General features: G+C 38.5%; 1 protein-coding gene and 1 pseudogene across 1 annotated transcript in view; one reads left to right on the top strand and one right to left on the bottom strand.

Moving 5' to 3' along the window:
• Positions 1-19,516, top strand: part of C2CD6 (C2 calcium dependent domain containing 6) — a 100,762-nt gene that overhangs the window by 69,741 nt on the left and 11,505 nt on the right. Inside the window, exon 14 of the mRNA XM_056111969.1 lies at positions 19,354-19,428. Coding sequence (XP_055967944.1) covers positions 19,354-19,428 — 75 coding nt within the window. The remainder of the gene's footprint in view (positions 1-19,353; positions 19,429-19,516) is intronic.
• On the bottom strand, positions 16,591-17,522 carry LOC130021076 (pre-mRNA-splicing factor SPF27-like; annotated as a pseudogene).

Genomic DNA, 19,516 nt, shown 5'->3' with positions numbered 1-19,516 from the left:
ATGTTCGGTCTATATCTACTTTCAGCATGCATCTCCCATCCTGAGAGGATTCTCCCAACATCCTTTATTTGGTGCTCACTTTTCTATCTGAGCTGCCTTTCCCCTAGCATGTGCAGCTGGCCTCCAAGCCATGGAGTAAACCTCCTGGTACTTATCTCTTCTATTCTTGGGTGTTAGTCTCTTATTTTGTTCCTTTATGTTCCCCAGATGAATGCAACTTTCTATGTCTATCTCCCTCTTTCTAACTCATTTTGCTTAGCATGATACTTTCCATGTAGTACCACTTGTATGTAAATTTCATGACTTCATCTTTTCTAACAGCTACATAGTACTCCATTGTGTAGATGTACCAAAGTTCCTTTAAACAGTCATCTAGGAACAAATATTTTAAATTTCAGGGAAAGTGCTTTTTAAATTATTCTAGAAAAGAGTGACAAATTGGAATAGCATCTAGGAGTAGTAATAAGATCTCTTACGTTATAAGATTATGTATTACTATATAAGATAAAGATTGTTAGGAATTCATAATATATTATTCCTGCAAAACTTTAATCACAATATCATTTCAATTATTTAACCATAGCAGAATTTCTGGAGTAAATATGGTAGAAATGTATAAAAGATCTTTATTCCTTATTTATATTTACACCTTTAAAGTAGGAAACATTTTGTCAGGTTAAATAAAGGTATTAGTGAGGGAATAAACTTGGTCTTATCTCTGCCTTGACACTAACTAGCCCTGTTATCTTAAACTATTTTTTGCTTTTCAAAAGCCTAAACTTTCTTATTTAAAAATTGAGTGGACTCCAATGCCTCTTTTGCAAACCACAGCACCCAAAATGAGAGAGAGAACAAACGGGAATGCCCTGCCAAAGAGGCAAGGTGGGGTGGGGGGGAATGGGGGGTGGGAGGGATACTGGGATCCGTGGTGGTGGAAAATGGGCACTGGTGGAGGGATGGGTACTTGATCATTGTATAATTGAAACCCAAGCACAAAAATTTGTAAGTCTACAATTGTACCTCATGGTGTTTCACAAATAAAAAATTTTTTAAAAATTGAGTGGACTCGAAGAATAAACATGTCTATTTCTTCACATATGCTTCTAATGCCTTATGTTATTTATTTAATCTTCATAAAACCATGAAATTTGACATTGTAAACCAAGTTTTACACATGAGGAAACTAAGATATGGAAAGACTGAGTAATTTGAAAAATCTATAACAGAAACCTGAAACAGCTATGGTCCAGGATCTCCTGATGGATAAAAAGTCTTCATGAGTAGGATAAAAATGAAATATTGATTTAGAAATAATATTGATGGCATGTCCTTTTTTTTTGTAAGTAATTGCTTATAGTGGGATATAGGCTTATTTTACTATTGTTCACTTCTGTCTTGCTTTTGGGCAGGTCATAACTTTTCTATACTATTCTTTGCTACTCCCTAAAAGTTTGTATTCTAAACTAGAGAATACAAAAGTATATTTTTAACAGTATATTTTTAAAAAATATATCAAATGATGGGCTGGAGTGATAGCACAGCGGTAGGGTGTTTGCCTTGCATGCAGCCAACATGGCCGACTCGAGTTTGATTCCTCCGCCCCTCTTCGAGAGCCTGGCAAGCTACCAGAGAGTATGTCACCCGCACGGCAAAGCCTGGCAAGCTACCCATGACATATTCGATATGCCAAACACAGTAATAACAAGTCTCATGACGGAGATGTTACTGGGCCCACTCGAGCAAATCGATGAACAACGGGAGGAACGTGACCATGATATCAAATGATAAATATACATTTAAATGGTGTCTTTATACTTTGCATTGTATTTAATTTGGTCACAGTCAGCTCCACTCTTCCGTAAGTACATTTTATAAAATGAAGTGCAGTGTGTTAAGGAGTTCTCTGATTCATGTATCACATTTATTGAATTCCGTGAATAATCGTTATCCATCAACAAATTAGAAATGCATGCCCTCCAGTTATAGTGACTCCTAATATTTATGCACATACATTTTAGCTTTGTGCCATAACTCATTTAATATCATGGCCTTTCGTGCCATTATTATTATATAATAGTCCTCTCTATGCCCATTATTTGAATTGAAATAATACACAATTATTTATGGAAGAAAATTAAAATGTACATTATCTATCTACATAGTTTCTCATAGTTGCATATGTTTAACAAATGTGTGATGGAAGATTACACAAAGAGCTACTAGAGAACTAAACTAAGGCTCTGAAAAGGATGTTAAAACCAACCTTTTAAACATCCAGTAAAGCCCAGAGTTGAATAATTTGTTTAATCTTTGAGAGCTATAGAAACATTCAGGGTCATCTGAGTGAAGTGATAAAATTTTTGCCTCTTTGGCTTTTACTTTATTTTTTGAACATGAAGTCTGAGTCAGAGAAGAGATATTCAATGCAGATACTTACTGTAAACTGACTACAAGATAATCTTTTTTGTACATAAAAAAATAACAGAAAAACTAGAGAGATAGCTCAAAGGGCAAGTGTGGCATGCATGAGGCCCCAAGTTCAATCCCCAGCATGCCTGGCTTCTGGACACCACTGGGCTTGTATTTCCAGGAGTGATTCCTTAGCAACCAGGTACATCCCCCAAAATATAAAAAATGATGACATTAAATTTTAGTCATTATATATAAATATATTAATACTACTGAAAATTGAATAAAATTATCATAATAATTGTAATCTGTTAGATTACATATTAGAGGCACAAGGGTGCAATATGTCAAGGATCTGAGCAAAGGGAGTAATTATGATAGTAATAATAACAAAATGTATGTTAAATTCCCACTTATATTCCAGAAATAGTGCTAAGAGCTTTAATTCAAGGATATTATGAAGTAGACTATTCATCCTTTGGCATTTGAGTAAATTGAGACAGAGAAAGAAAAGATAACTTCTCCAAAGTTAGATGTTCTGCTAGTTGCAGAGACTATTTGAGTTCAAGAAGTTTGACTCCAGAGCCTCTGTTCTTAACCACTAGGCTACATAATCATTAGTTAGACATGTCTACATGGAATGCTTGTCAAGTGTTACAGTACCAGTTTAGCTAATCATTTTTTCATTCTTTTTCCAGTCAGTCCAGTAAAACATGAGACCTGTGGGCAGAAAAATACAAATCTAAAAGGAAAATTGGTAATTATATTGTTATATCTTTTTAAAAATTAATATTTTCATTGCTTTAAAATTCATTTTTATTGAGAGTATCTTTAAGGACCATTTTATTATTATGAAATAATATATAAATTTATTATAAACAATTCATTATATATTTTATCAAAATGTATTAAAATGCATACATCATTGTAAAGAAATATAAGATGAATATTAACTGTAGCAGGATAGATTATTGAATTCTTTACTTCTACCTCTTCAAAACGCTATTGACTAATAAGTAACTAATTCACTATAGCACCAGGAGTTGCTGCTTAACTTTTTCTGAAAAGATATCAACAAAGTCAAGGGGCATGGTTATTATTTATCCCACTTGTCTGCAACAAGGTGTATAAGTACTGATTCATTTTTGCTGGGGTGTCATCAAGAGAGCCTAGTGGGAAACATCACACATGCAAACCAGACTGCCCTCATCCCACTTCTATATATCAAGAAAGTGACTGTCCATTTTAAAAACAGATTTTAAAGGATCCAGAGTTTCAGTATAAGGCCTGTTGTTGCCACAATACAGTTGAAAATCTCCTATAACTCACAATGTCAGCGAGGAAAGATGATCAACACCAAAACAAATGTTTTCCTGTATCCCTCCTGCCTCCCTACTCCCCTCCTGTCTGTCTCTATTTGTGGTGGGAAATGTTCACTGGTGGAGGGATGGGTGTTGAAACATTGTATGACTGAAAACAGATCACAAAAGCTTTGTAACTGTTTCTCATGGTGACTCAATATAAAAATAAATTTTAAAAGAATAAATGAAAAAAATTTAAGTAAAATAAATGTTTAAATTTTCTGACAAGGATTTCAAGAAACTACAAAAAAGTGACTCATCAAGGTAACATCAGGATATTAGTTGAATGTTTGGACACTCAGATGGTGGAGAGATGAGGTAACTATGTACATCAAAACCATTAAATGTTAACATTATTGTAAGCATATGACCAAACCATAATAAATAATATTATTTTAAAAATGAGTTTGCCAAGGAGGTGGTGGGAATAGAAAAACATTGGTGGAGGGATGCCGCCACTGGTGGAAGGTGTGGAACTGGAGCGCTGTTTGCCTAAAATTTTATTACCAACAGTATTGTAAATCATGGTGCCTAAATAAAAAAAAATCAGTCATAAATTTCCCTGAAACCAAAGTATTTAGCAGAGGAAAAGAAGTTATAAAGTAGACCAAATGGAAGACACAGAATGAAATAAAAAGATAAAATAAGAACTTCACTGTAAAAATGTTTTAAATAAATAATTTTTTTTTATGTAGGAGTGCTGCTCTTTATTCAGCCACTGATTAGCTGATTGAATTGGGCATGAACTCCACCTTACTTTTTTTTCATAATTTTATTTATTTATTTTTCTTTTTATATTTATCTATTGTTGTGATAATCTCTGGATCCTGGCCTTTGTTGGGGTTACACGGCAGTTGGAGGGTGTAACTGTCTAGTTACTGACAGGTCCAGTCCCAAACCGTGCAGGCTTGGAGATCTCAGCCCCGGGTCCCACACACCTGGGTTCCTCTGCCAGTTTTGTTATGTCTGAGGCTTATCCAAGTGTGTGGAGAGTGGCCCCAGTAAGGCCTTGGTTGGGGCCTGCAGGTCTTCAGCTGTTGGGCCCTGGCGAGGATAGTCAGACACAGGGTAGGAGACTCTGCCTTGTGCTCTCCCGGGAGCTTGTTGTGATAATCTCTGGATCCTGGCCTTTGTTGGGGTTACACGGCCGCGCGACTACTCATTTACTTTTCTCTAAATTTTCAGGGTACCTTAAATATCCTTAAATATCCAACCCACACGGCAGAGCCTGGCAAGCTATCCGTGGTCTATGCCAAATAGACCAAATTGATATGCCAAATCCAGTAATAAATGGATCTCATTTCCCTAACCCTGAATATGCAGAGTCGAGAAGGATATGGAAGGAGAGGCTGATAAAACACCAAGGCAGACATAGGCTACCAAAACGCAGAAAAACAAAAATGATTGTCTGTACTTTTAATGCTCGTACCCTGGCATCTGCTGCATCCATTGAAGACCTTATGGTACAAGCACGAAAGATCAAGTACGACATCATTGGTCTGACCGAAACGAGAAGACATCAATTCCATCATGCTGTTTTCGACACTGGAAAAGAACTGTTCCTTGGAACATGTGATAAAAGAGGCGTCGGTGGTGTCGGTATCCTTGTCAACACAAACTTAGTCACGAGCATTGATTCATTTGAATGCCTAACAACCCGAATCGGACGATTACACTTGAATAAATGTGGCTCACTACCGGCAGTTTCTATCTTTGTTGTCTATGCACCAACATCCAGTTATGGTGAAAGAGAAACTGAGAAATTCTACATGGAGCTAGAGAAGTTCTATAAAGAAGATCACACCTTCTACAAGATCATTGTCGGTGATTTTAATGCCAAGATAGGACCAAGAAGATCAGTCGATGAACTTCACATTGGAACCCATGGCCTGGAATGGAACGAACAGGGTGACAGACTGTCTGAGTTCATCATGTCAACCAAAACCTTCCATGGTAACTCACAATTCCAAAAGGCTGAATCTAAACGTTGGACATGGGAGTCTCCCGATGGACGGTTCCACAATGAAATAGACCACATCATATTCAATCGGCGGTTTTGCCTAACCGATGTTGCTGTTGTCCCAAAATTCCAAACGGGATCAGACCACCGTCTTCTTCGTGCAAAATTCTACCTCACAGAACAAGGAGAAAAGAATGCAAGGTTTAAGAAGAGGACTCCCAGAACAACCACCAACTGGGAACTCTTTGGCTCTGTTGCGGCAACATGGGAAGATGCCGTCATTGACAACATTGATGAGGAATACGATTGAATGATTCAGCACCTCCATGATTGTGCAAGGAATGCCAAGAGAGAGATAACCACAAAAAACCGTCTTTCTTCGAACACTCTTGAACTTATTCGCCAACGTGGCTTGGCACGTGCCTCAGGCAACCACAAGCAAACGTCCGAACTGGCAAAACAGTGCAGAGAAGCCATCAAGGATGACCTCAAAAACAGGAGAGCAGCAGTACTGGTAGATGCAGCAGAAGCTGGAAAAAACATTCGTAATGCCTGCCTGTCCTTCACCAACTACAAAACCAAGATGACTGCCCTCTGACATCATGATGGATCTATCACATCTTCCAGAAGGGCAATGGAGAAGATTATTCATGACTTCTACTCAGATCTCTTTAATAGCCACATCCACTTGCCCACATACCACATACCACATGTTGGATATGCGTTCCCAATGTTCTCCCTTCCGAAATCCAACATGCCATCTCGTCGGTAAAGAAACAAAGAGCACCTGGCCCAGACAAGATCAGACCTGAACACCTGAAGAACTTACCATCAGTACTCATCAATACATTGGCTCGACTCTTCACACGCTACCTGTCTGAATGCAAGGTTCCATCCCAATGGAAAACCAGCAAGACTGTACTACTATACAAGAAAGGAGACATCCACGACATTGGCAACTATCGCCCAATCTGCCTATTGTCTGTCATCTACAAACTATTCACTCGAGTCATCCTGAATAGGATTAGCAGAACACTAGATGAAGGACAACCATGTGAACAAGCTGGATTCCGAAAAGGATTCAGTACCATCGACCATATCCACACAGTAACCAAGCTCATTGAGGTATCTCGGGAGTTCAAGATGCCACTCTGTCTAACGTTCATTGATTTAAAGAAGGCCTTTGATTCTGTTGAGACGGAAGCGGTCATAGAAGCCCTAGCCAATCAGGGCGTACAAACTCAATACATCAGGATCCTTCGTGAGCTCTATTGCGGATTCACTACCAAGATCTCACCATTCTACAAAGAAGTAATCATCCATATCAAGAGAGGGGTTTGGCAGGGTGATACCATTTCACCAAAACTCTTCAGTGCCACCCTTGAGAACATCATGCGACGGCTGGAATGGGAAAACATGGGAGTGAAGATAGATGGTCGGCAACTACACCACCTCCGCTTTGCTGATGACATCGTTCTAATAACACCAAACTTCAACCAAGCGGCACAAATGCTGAACGACTTTGACCGTGAATGTGGAAAGGTCGGACTACAGCTGAATCTTGCGAAGACAATGTTTATGAGGAACAGCCTTGTTCCTGACGCTCCATTCGCTCTCAACGGAACCACCATCTCCGAATGCAACAGTTATATATACCTAGGTCGAGAAATCAACATGATGAATGACCTGGCACCTGAGTTGCGCAGGAGGAAGAGAGCGGCTTGGAATGCCTTCAAGAGCATTGAAGAAATAACTAAAAGGACAAAGAACCTCCAGCTACGAGCACATCTCTTTGATTCCACTATTCTTCCTGCATTAACATATGCCTCAGAGACCTGGACCCTACGAAAACAGGATGAGAACACTATTCGGGTCTCTCAAAGAGGAATCGAAAGAACTATGCTTGGAATATCACGATTCACTCAAATGAGAGATAGAATCTGGAGTTCTGATCTTCGTCAACGCTCAAGAATCAGGGACGCTGTCTCATTTGCCAAGACATCAAAAATCAGATGGGCTGGACACGTAATGAGGTTTACAGACAACCGCTGGACTAGAGCCATTACTGATTGGATTCCACGAGACATCAAAAGATCACGTGGACGCCCACCTATAAGATGGTCAGACTTCTTCGTCAAGACCCTAAATGATCGGTTTGAGGCTCTACATGTTCCTAAAACGAACAGATACCATTGGGCTACGCTAGCACGCAACCGGGATGAATGGAGACGTTACTGGCACCCGCTCGAATAAATCGATGAATAACGGGGATTAAGTGATTAAGTGATTTATCTATTGAATAACTGTGGGAAAAGTTACAATGTTTTCAGGTTTGAGTCTCAGTCATACAATAATCAAACACCTTTCCCTTCACCAGTACTCATTTTTCACCACCAAGAACCCTAATATACCCCCTCCCACCTCTCCCAATGCCTGTGAGGCAGATGATTTCTACTTAACTCTTCTCTATATTGATTACATTCATTATTTCGACAAAAGATGCACCATTATTGTTCAGAATTTCCCCCACACAACAATCAGAATTACTGAAAAGGCATTGCGAAATCCTTTGTTTTCTATAGTTGGTTATGAGAATCATATAATGATTTTAGCTTTCTGCAAAGAGCCAGAAATTACGAGATTGATTTCTGTGCGTTTGGTATTATGGCTGTGCTGGAGAGCCGCTCGTGGGGGCCAACTTGTGACCTTGGTAGGGCATGAAGGACGAGCCGGTACCATTCCCCTTCCCATGAAATTGCAGTTGCCCCATCACCGCCGGCTCATACCTGAATTTTCTATAAGCTCTGAGGCGGCGGCCACCTTGTATGCGGTCCAGATGCATTTCTGCCAGGGGGAGAAAAAGGCAGAAAGGAGCAACACCCTTTCCTCCCAGGGAGGCATGGCGCCATAGTTTAGTGCATGGTCTGTTCATTTTTCTGCCACAAGCTGACGGGCTCTGGACTAAGTCCTTTTGCCTCTGGAGCCATGGCTGGCTAGAGAGCCACTCGTGGGGGGCAACTCATGAACTCATAGGGCATGAAGGACGAGCCTGTACCACCCCACTTCCCATGAGACTGTAGTTGCCCCGTCACCGCCGGCTCATACCTGGCTTTCCAATAAGCTCTGAGGTGGCGGCCACCTTGTATGCAGTCCAGATGCATTTCTGCCAAAAGCCGATGGGTTCCAAGATTTGTTTCTGAGTCTCTGGGATCATGGCCATTAAGCAGCTTGATCAGGAGCCAGAGAGGCCGTTTGTAGGTGGCGACTCGGGGTTTCATTGGGATGGGGAGGAAAGTGCCAGTTCTACCCCCATCTGGTGAGGCCCCACGTGTCTCATCATTGCAGGCCCAAACCTGACTGTCCAATGGCCTCTGGAGGATGGCGGTCACCGGGCCGCCATGGGCAACAGGCCAAGGCACAAAACCTATTCCCACTTGGAGTGGCCTAGAGCCAGGAACCTACTGCAGGAACAGGACGCATTTCCATCAAAAGCCTTTGTGTTCTGAGATTCCTTTCTGAGTCTCTGGGATCATGACCATTAAGAAGTTTGATTAGGAACCGGAGAGGCCATGCCTCCAATTATATAGCTGGGCCGGAGGTGGTTTGTGGGTGTGTCTCCCACATACCTAATTTTTGGCCGTTTACTTTCTTGGTAAACTTTGCCCCAAGTTTTTGGGGTCTGGCCAGAGGCACAGCACTAATTTAGGGGTATCTGAAAGTCTGACGTTGCCATCAGGCTGCTGGTGCACTCACCTCACAGGTACAGATTGACCTGCTGGTGGCACCATACTCCCTAAATAAATACATTTCAATACAATGACAGATACAAACTTCACTGATTAGAGAAATAGTACAGTGGAAATAATAGAGGAATAAAACTTGTGAACTTGAGATGTTACAATAGAATTTACCCAATTTTTGCAACAACAGGAAAATAGACACCCCCACCATCAAGTGAGTTTCAGAGACCATTGAAACAATTTTTAAAAGTTAATAATAGATCATTAGAGCAGTAGGTGGAGTGAAAATGGGAAAGAGAAAGACAGAGTGTGAAGGACAGAGGGGGGAAAGGAAGAGGACAGAAAAGACAGTGGAGATAAAAGAAAAAATAAGGAAGGTGGTGGTAAATAAGAAAAAAACATGATATGGAAAAGAAAGATAATTTTTACAATGAAGGAAGAGAAAGAGAAGGCGGAACAGGAGGAAGATAGAAAAATTGAAGAAGGTAAAAAAGATCAGGAAGGATTATTATAAAGTAAATAATTTGGACAGAAAAATAATATTCAGAGGCCATTTTTGGCAGATAAGTCAATAACAGAAAAACAGCAGGAAAATCTCTGAAATAGTTGGATATTAAATGTTGCAACAAAAAAATCAACACTATCAAAGCAATTGGGAGAGGAGATGAATATACATTTCTCTGAAGTAGACAGATGGCCTGTAGGTATATGAAAATGTGTTTATCAGTTATTACAGGGAAATTGAAATCAAGAAAGCATTGAGAACAAGAACTTGAGAAGCAAGTTAAAGGATACAAATTAAAAGTGTAAAAGTAATAGCACTTTTAAATATCAACAGAATAATAAACATGTGAAAACAAAAATTTTAAGGAATAACATAGCCACAAAGTAAATACTTATTAATATGACAAAATGTATACTTTATCTGTATAATAAATTACAAAATGTTAATGGAAGAAATCAAAGACCAAATGAAAGGAGTGACATCATAATAATGAATTGAAAAACTCAACATGGTAAATATGTTGATTCCCCCATATTGACCTATAGTTTTAAGTAGTTTTCTTTTCTCTTGTTTACCTAACAATGGTGTTACTAAAGTCATTGTCTAAGGATTTACTGAGCAGGTTGGCGTTAGATGATCCTTCTGTATTATTGTTTTCACTCATTGAACTTGGTGGCTTTTTCACAAATTTCCCATGAAATTTACTGGACTCTTACTGGACTGTTAGTCCTGTGAAATTTGGAGGTGTTAGTGGCCATATATGCACTTGCTCACTCCTGGAGCTGTGGGGCTGGAATGATTTGAAGGGTTGGTGGCTTGATGTGGTTCAGTTTTGGAGCTGGGCTGGAAGATGTTGAGTGTAGTAAGGGCTACTGAGCAATCTAGCAGGGAGGATAATCTTCCCTTATTTCCAGAAGGCCACAGAGTTCTCAGACCAGAGATATATCTACTCGGGACAATTCATTGGCTTGGCATATTTTCAAGGTTAGTTGTTGAGCTGGGCTATTTATGTTCCAGTGGATGTTGGCAGTGTTTGGGGACTGTTGGCCCTTAAATTGGTAAATGATTGAGTACTATGGTACTTTCATATCAGGGAATAATATTTAGCAACACAAGGGAACAAAGAGTTGATGTGTACACAATAGAGTACTATTAGCTGTTAGAAAAGATGAAGTCATGAAATTTACATACAAGTGGTACTACATGGAAAGTATCATGCTAAGCAAAATGAGTCAGAAAGAGAGGGACAGACATAGAAAGATTGCATTCATCTGGGGAACATAAAGTAACAAAAATAGGAGACTAACACCCAAGAATAGCTGAGATAAATACCAGGTTTACTCCATGGCTTAGAGGCCAGCCACATACTCTAGGGGTAAAGGCAGCTCAGATAGAGAAGGGAGCACCAAATAAAGGGTGTTGGGAAGATCCTCCCAGGATGGGAGATGCATGCTGAAAGTAGACTATAGACCGAACATGATTGCCACTCAATGCCTCTTTTGCAAACCACAGCACCCAAAAGGAGAGAGAGAACAAAAGGGAATGCCCTGCCACAGAGGCGGGGTAGGTTGGGGGGGGGGTTGGGAGGGATACTGGGATCAGTGGTGGAGAATGGGCACTGATAGAGGGATGGGTACTCGATCATTGTATAACTGAAACCCAAGCACAAAAATTTGTAAGTCTACAACTGTACCTCATAGTGTTTCACTAATAAAAATTAAAAAACAAAGTGTTGATGTGTACAAAAACCTAAACAAATCTCCATAAAGTTATACTGAGTGGAAAAAAAAAACAAACCACCAAATACCCTGATCCCCAAATCTTATAGCTTGTCTTTATTTATATAAATTATTAAAATTACAAAATTATTAAAAATGAACAGATTAGAAGTTTTCATGCATTAAGTAGGGAATGAGGGAAACAAGTAGTGTGACTATGAAAGACATTAGGGATACTTGTGAATGTTAATTATATAATGTTGATTGTTATATTTTACTACAGTTATATAAGATGTTACCATGGGGAAGATGATAAAGGGTGCATGGGATCTACCTGTATTGTTTATTACAACTGCATGTGACTCTACAGTTATCTCAAAATAGTTTAATATTTTAAAAATAAAGAAAACTTACCTAAACATTTGTCTTGATGGTGATAGTCAGAAGTATACACAAGAGATACTGTTAACTTAAATAAGATAAATTTAAGTAATAACCCACAAATCATATCTATATGTAATCTGTAATCAACTGATTTAGAAGGTTGAAAGAATCATCACCTAGGGTAACACATCAGAGTTCTAGAAAACAAACTTGATAAAGGTCTAAGTTAATTGCTTCACACTGATTTGTAGAATCTTCCAAATTCTATAGAAAAGCATTCTTTGAGGTTATTTGAGGTTAATATTTCTTGTGGACAAAGGTAGACATAAATCTTAAAGAAATGCAAAATTTTCAGACAAAATTTTGGAGTATGAATCTGAATTGGAAAGAACTAACATATTTTCTTTTTGGTGTTAGGTCAGGTAGTGTCTCAGGAGGCCTCTTGGTAATTCTCTTAGTAGCTAACCTGAGGGTCAGAGAGTGAGCTGGAGGATACAATATTGCCCAGATTCTGTGATGCCAAGGACTACCTGAGCCATAGCACAGCGGTAGGGCGTTTGCCTTGCGTGCAGCCAGCCTGGCCGAGCCGGGTTCGATTCCTCTGCCCCTCTCGGAGAGCCCGGCAAGCTACCGAGAGTATCTCGCCCGGACGGCAGAGCCTGGCAAGCTACCCGTGACGTATTCGATATGCCAAACACAACAACAACAAGTCTAACAATGGAGACGTTACTGGGCCCGCTCGAGCAAATCAATGAACAATGGGAAGACTGTGACCTGACTGTGATCCCAGTGGTGCTAGGTCTCCAGGGCCATACCTAGTGGCGGTCAAGGACTTCTAGAGATGTGTCCAGGGAAGGTCTGGGGACTACGTGGTGTCCAGTGATCTAATCAGAATCTACCACATGCAAAGCATGTGTATTAATCCCTATATTATCTCTCCATCCCAACACTAATTTATCTTTCATCTCATAATTCCATTCCAACACTAAATTAACTTTCATCTCATAATTGGTTCAGTTTGCAGATTTCAATAGTTCCTTCACATGTTAGATTCCATTATAAATTAAGACTTTCGAGATGCAGTTTGATTTATTTTTATTTAAACCCTGACCATGACTGACAAAAAAAATTATTTCCTCAAAGTTTAAAAAGGGGAAGGGAGAGTGAGGAGGAGGAAGTAGAGGAGGAGAAGAGGGAGGGTGGAGAGAGAGAGAGAGAGAGAGAGAGAGAGAGAGAGAGAGAGAGAGAGAGACAGACAGACAGACAGACAGACAGACAGACAGACACTGTCATCTATTTGAAAGAATTTTAAAGAACTTGGAACATAATAGCCACTTTATACATGATATATCATTATAGAATAAATATAAGTAGTAGAATTTGGCCCATGTCCCTGCAAAATTGTCATAGAAATTTTTATAGGCACTGCACTGAATCTGTATTGTGCTTTAGGGAGGATGACCATCTTAACAATGTTAATAATTATTTCAATCCATAAACAAGAGATGTGTTTCCATTGCCTTGTGTCTTCTATAGTGACTTACAGTTTTCTCTATGTCCTTTATCTCTTTTACTTATCTTTTGTTTATCTCTTTTGTACTTGCTTTTGGGCTATTGATTGTGAATGTTATTTTTTTCCTGCCTCTTCTTCATCATTATTTGCATCTATAAAGACCATGAATTTCTGCCTATTGATTTTGTAGCCTGGCGCTAATATACAGGTTTACTATTTCTAGAATTTTTTTGTAAAGTCTTTAGAGTTTTCTAAGTATATCTTGTCATCAGAAAATAGTGATAGTTTGACTTCTTATTTTTTAGTCTGGATCCCCTTTGTATATCTCTCCTGCCTAGTTAGCAAGGATTTCCAAAATTATGCTGAGTAGTAGTGTTGCAAGTGGACATCTGATCTTGTGCTTGACCTTAGCGAAAAGGAAAGACTTTCAGTTTTTCATTGAATACTATATTTAACTATAATGAGAAAAGTTACTTCTATACCCATTCTGTTGAATGTTATAATCATGAATGGGTTCTGAATCTTGTAAAATGCTTTCCAGGCATCTATTTATCTGATCTAATGAGTTTTATCTTTCCATATATGGTATTTTTTCGGGACATGAATCTAATGCTGTTAAAATTTATATGGAGTAATAAAAACTCTCCAAATAATTAAAGCAGTTCCGAGGGGAAAAGAAAATGAAAGCCTTTTTTTTCTTTAATTTTTAATTATACTGCAAAACTATAGTAATCACATAAATGTGTGGTACTGGAATAAAGACAGACTTTCACACCAATGAAATAGATGTGAGAGCCCTGCAATCTATCCTCAGGTATATGGAAAGTTAATTTTGAACAAAGGATCTAAGTGTATGAAGTAGAGCAAGGAAAAAAAGACTTAACAACAAATGGTAGTGGGAAAACTGATTAGCCAGTTGCAATATATATATATATATATATATATATATATATATATAAAATTCCTATTTGTACCATACTCTCAAAAGTTAATTCAAAATAGATTAAGGACTTCTATATTAGATCTGAATCCAGTGAGGAAAAAAAACATAAGAAGAACTCTTTATTATGCTTAATCCAGAATCTTCTTCACTAAGTGCCTTTGCCAATCAAACAAAAGTAAAAATAAACTGGATTACATCAAATTAAGAAGATTCTGCAAAAAAAACCTGAATAAAATAAAAAGACAACCTATGGACTGGGAGAAAGTATTTATCATCTCACATCTGACAAAGGACATATCCAAAATGTATAAAACACTGACAAAACTGAACAAACATTTAAACAGTGCTGTGAAAAAATAGAACTTAACATACGCTTTCTCAAAGAAGATGTACAGAGTGCTAATACTATACAAAAAAAGTGCTCTTTATCCCATATCATCAGAGAAATGCAAATAAAAACAACAATGATATATAAATACACCGGTGATATTGGCAGAATAGAATAGAAGCAAAAAAGAATAGAAGCAACAAATGCTGGCAGGGATGTGTGGGGGTTGGGGAAATGACTTGACCTTCTGTGTGACCCAGCAATGGATAAAGAATGGATAAAGAAACTGATATTTATACCAAATGAAATAGTATTCAGCTATTAATAAGAAAAGATGAAAAAAAGATGAAAAATGCAATTTGCCACTATGTGGATTGAAACCCAAGAGTATTCGGCTAAGTGAAGTAAGTTGAGAGGGACAAATATGAGAAATTTCTCTCTCATTTGGAACGTATACAAACATAGTAAGGGAGTAACAAATACAAAAGAGTGGGAGAGGACCCTGAGACGCTGGTGGTGGGACACTGACACTCTGGTAGTGGGTTTGGAGCAGTGTAAGCCTGAACTTTTGTTATTAGCATTGTAAATAACATGCTTAAATAACAATCTGAAAATAAGAAGAAGGTATACTGGGGATATTGGTGGTGGGGAATGTGCTCTGGTGGAGGGATGGGTATTTGATCATTGTGTGATTGTAACCCAAACATGAGAGCTTGTAACTATCTCACGGTGATTCAATAAAATTAAAAACAACAACAAAAAAGAAATAAAAAGAAAAAAAAGAACATAGCATAATTTAAAATAAAAGAAAATGTAATGTTTTTTAAAAAAGAAGAAGGGGCATACTCTGTGCCTTCTCCCCAACCTGTACTACCTATGTGTTCCCTCTCTCCTCTCTCATTCTCCACCCCCCCACTCCACACACACACAGACACACACAGACACACACAGACACACACACACACACACACACACACACACATTCACTTATATTCTTTCTAAAAGAATCACCAGGATAAGGAAGGTTAACCCTATGCACTGTTCCCTCCCTCTCCCATATTTCTCTAAAACTTTTATTTAATTAAAAATAGAATTGTATCAAAGTGTATGAGCATATTTACTTTTTATATTTTCAGATTATCCTTTAAACCAGGCTTACTAATTTGCATTTTCACCCAAAATATAGAAAAACGCCCATTGTACCACACCCTAGTCCTTTTCTTGCTTCTTTTCAGTACACAGAAATTATATTACATTGACAATTTTCCTGATGAGGATTCAGAGCAATAATACAGCATTTGGGGCATTTGTTGTTCACGCATTCAATCCCTATGATTGTAACCACATATGGTCCCCCTAGCCTGCCAGGAGCACAAAGCGAGTAAACCCTGAGCACATCCGGGTGTGGCCACAGAACAAAAATGCTGCTGATAAAAATATTGTAAAACGTTAATAAATGTATGGCATATACAAGATCATTAGGATTATTTTAAATGTTATAATTTTTTCTTTAGTATTTTTAATTAATCTTCTGTGAGTAATGTGAATATAACTATATTTTATTTATTTTTTATGTGTGCTAATGTAAAAACAGAACATGAAAGTCCACATCCTATAAATATTTAATCATTGGTGATTGCCTTGAGACACTTTTGTCCTTCACAGCTCAGTGACCTGATCAGTGAAAGCTAGAAGGTACCTTCCTTTTAACCCGAGTTAACTTGTCTTTTCAGAAATCTTGGTGGATGTTTTCATTTTTTGCCCCTCCATGCTGTTGCCTCATTTTGAAAGACTTCATTTTCTAGTTGCACTATGGTCCTTTCAATCTCATACTTCTTACCAGTGGGACCCAATTTTACTCCATTTCTCTTAATTTAAACCCAGTTACGCTGCATTGTTCTTTTGCTGCCAGTTTAGATCTTGAATATGTTTCCTTAACTTCTAGAATTCCTTCTTTTTATGTTCAATCAATGAACTAAATTTGCACTATATACTTTTCAGGTATTATATCCACGCTGTGACATCAGCTCTAGATTCTCAATTCTACCTGGTGCTCTAACTGAACCATTGAATTGCTTACACATTCTTGCCTTGCAGTAATGTCATTTTTTTGTTCCAAGAAAAGTGCTGGAATTTTTAATTTTTCATACTGAGTATGAGTGGGGCTGTAGTGATAGAACAGCGGTAGGGCTTTTGCCTTCTGCGCAACCAGCCCAGCCGAGCCGGGTTCTATTCCTCCACCCCTTTCGGAGAGCCCGGCAAGCTACCCAGAGTATCTCGCTCGCAGGGCAAAGCCTGTCAAGCTACTTGTGACGTATTTAATATGCCAAACACAGTAACAACAAGTCTTAAAATGGAGATGTTACTGGGCCTGCTCGAGCAAAATCGATGAACAATGGGAGGGTAGTGTTTGTTTTGTTTTCATACTGAGCAGTTCAATTGCTTTTTGGGTAGCCAATCTTTCCAATTCATTTCTTCATAATGTCAGTCTCAAACGCAGAATAATTCGGGGCCATCAGATAGTTCTTAGTAGGTAGGTATGGCGAGTTCCCTCCTCTACCAGCGTCACAGCCGCTTCCTGAACACCAGGCACTTCATAACCTTGGTCAGCAAGGCAGTGTTGGCTACCACCTCTCCAGTAACCAGCCCAGTGACTGCCATTCTTAATCACAGAAATATTCCCAAATACAGTTGATTTTAATAAACTTGTAATATCGAGCTTTAAGGTCTTATTTACAACATCTTTCTTTACTATGTAGTGGGACATAGGTAGACATGCAAATACATTAAAAATGTATTTAGGGGCTGGAGAGAAAGTACAGCAGGTAGGGCACTTGCCTTGTATGTGGCCAGGTTTGATCCCTGGCATCCCATATGACTCCCTGTGAACTGCCAGGAGTAATTCCTGAGTGCAGAGCCAGGTAACCCCTGAGCATTGCCAGGTGTGACCCAAAAAGCCAAAAAAAATGTACTTATAAAAAATGTACTTATATATTCTTATATAAATACTTAAAAGAATATAAATTTTTCACTGCAGTCTTTTTTTGGGGGGTGGGGGGGCTGGCAATGCTCAAGGGACCAAATGGTATGCTGAGGATTGAACTCAGGTTGGCCACGTGCAAGGCAAACACCTTACCTGCTGTGCTATCTCTCCAGGTCCTTCACTGCAGTCTTGATTGCATGAAGGAATAATCACCCATGGAAACTTAGGTCAGTGAGATTGGGGCTACTAATCATCTGGGTAAACTGAGGCCAGAACTTCAACTTCAGATTCTTGTAATACCATGATTAGGACTGGATTATCTCTAAAGTATCTTACATGTCTTAAATATTGATGGTCTTATGATTCTTTGAGGGGCTGGGTGGGAGAGCTCCCAAGCAGTACTCCGGAGGCCCAGGGGCCCCCACCAGCAATTATCAGTCAATGTGGAGGCAGTTCAATGCAGGTGCCCAAGAAAGCAATATGATTGCCTGTGGTTACAGGGAGGGAGGGAAGGAAGAAGTATGTCTAATTCCATAATTATTCATTTGCACATTTATTTAAGTATTTAATTTTCCCCTCGTTTTATTTAAACACTGTGGTTTACAAAGTTATTCATGTCTATTTGTTATAGGCATTCAACATTCCAACACCAATCCCACCACTACTGTCACCTTCTTTCTGCCATTGTCTCCATTTTCTCAACCACTCCTCAAGTCTGCCCCTGTAGTAGGCCCACAATAATTTATTTTATGTTGCTTATTACCAGTAAATGACTAACAGAATGATCAAAAACTTATTTCAGAAGAAAAAAATTTGTGAAAATGGCTGTATCTCACCATGGGGATATTAAGTCTTTGTCTAAGGGATTACTAAACTGATGTTGCAAGTTAAGCCTTTAGTGTTAATGTTTTTGTTAGTTGACATTGGTTGACTTCAGCATTCTATTTCATCCAAGTGTAGTGCTATTACTGGGATGTAAGTATTGTAGAGTTTGGATATGTCCCTTGAGAAAATCCAGAATATTTAACTGGGCAGTTAAACATTTAACTGGGTGTGGATGCTGGGTCTTCTGAAATATGGAGAGGTGGGAGGAAGTCTCTCATTCTGACTCCAAAGGGACATGTAGTTGAGTGCCACAGAGATTCAGGTATCTGAAGTTTTCAGCAGATTTCAACCTGAGGCGGAGGCCAGTGGGGGGCTGGTTGCACCAAGTATTTCTTTAGGAAGTTTTAAGTCACCATTTAATAATTATAGACTGAGAATTGCTAAAAATGCTATTTCCTTTTAGTGTTAGATGTCACTAGGTAAGGAATTTTACAAACTCCTAAAACTAACTTTTGTGATGATAATTTTACTTTTCTACTTTTATTTCTGATTTAAATTTTTGTATAATTTTGATTGTATAAATTAAGTTGGACAATTATTACAGCATCAAGTAAGGTAAAATTATCTTCAGAAATATCCTTGCATTTAAAGCAGTCTAAAATGATTCCTTTTCTCTTTTATAAGGTGGATTTTCCACTGGAAGAAAAAGATTCATCATGTTTAAGTCCAAAAAGCGTAACATTTAGTTCCACATGTTCGGTGAGTTTTGTTATCCATTGTCAATAGTAGCAATATTCAAAATACTAGATTCTGTAATAGTTCACATAATTTAATGGCTCAAAACCAG

This window comes from Sorex fumeus, unplaced genomic scaffold, assembly GCF_029834395.1.
Source record: "Sorex fumeus unplaced genomic scaffold, SorFum_2.1 ptg000014l, whole genome shotgun sequence".
NCBI lineage: Eukaryota > Metazoa > Chordata > Mammalia > Eulipotyphla > Soricidae > Sorex > Sorex fumeus.
This window is presented reverse-complemented; position numbering and strand designations above follow the sequence as displayed.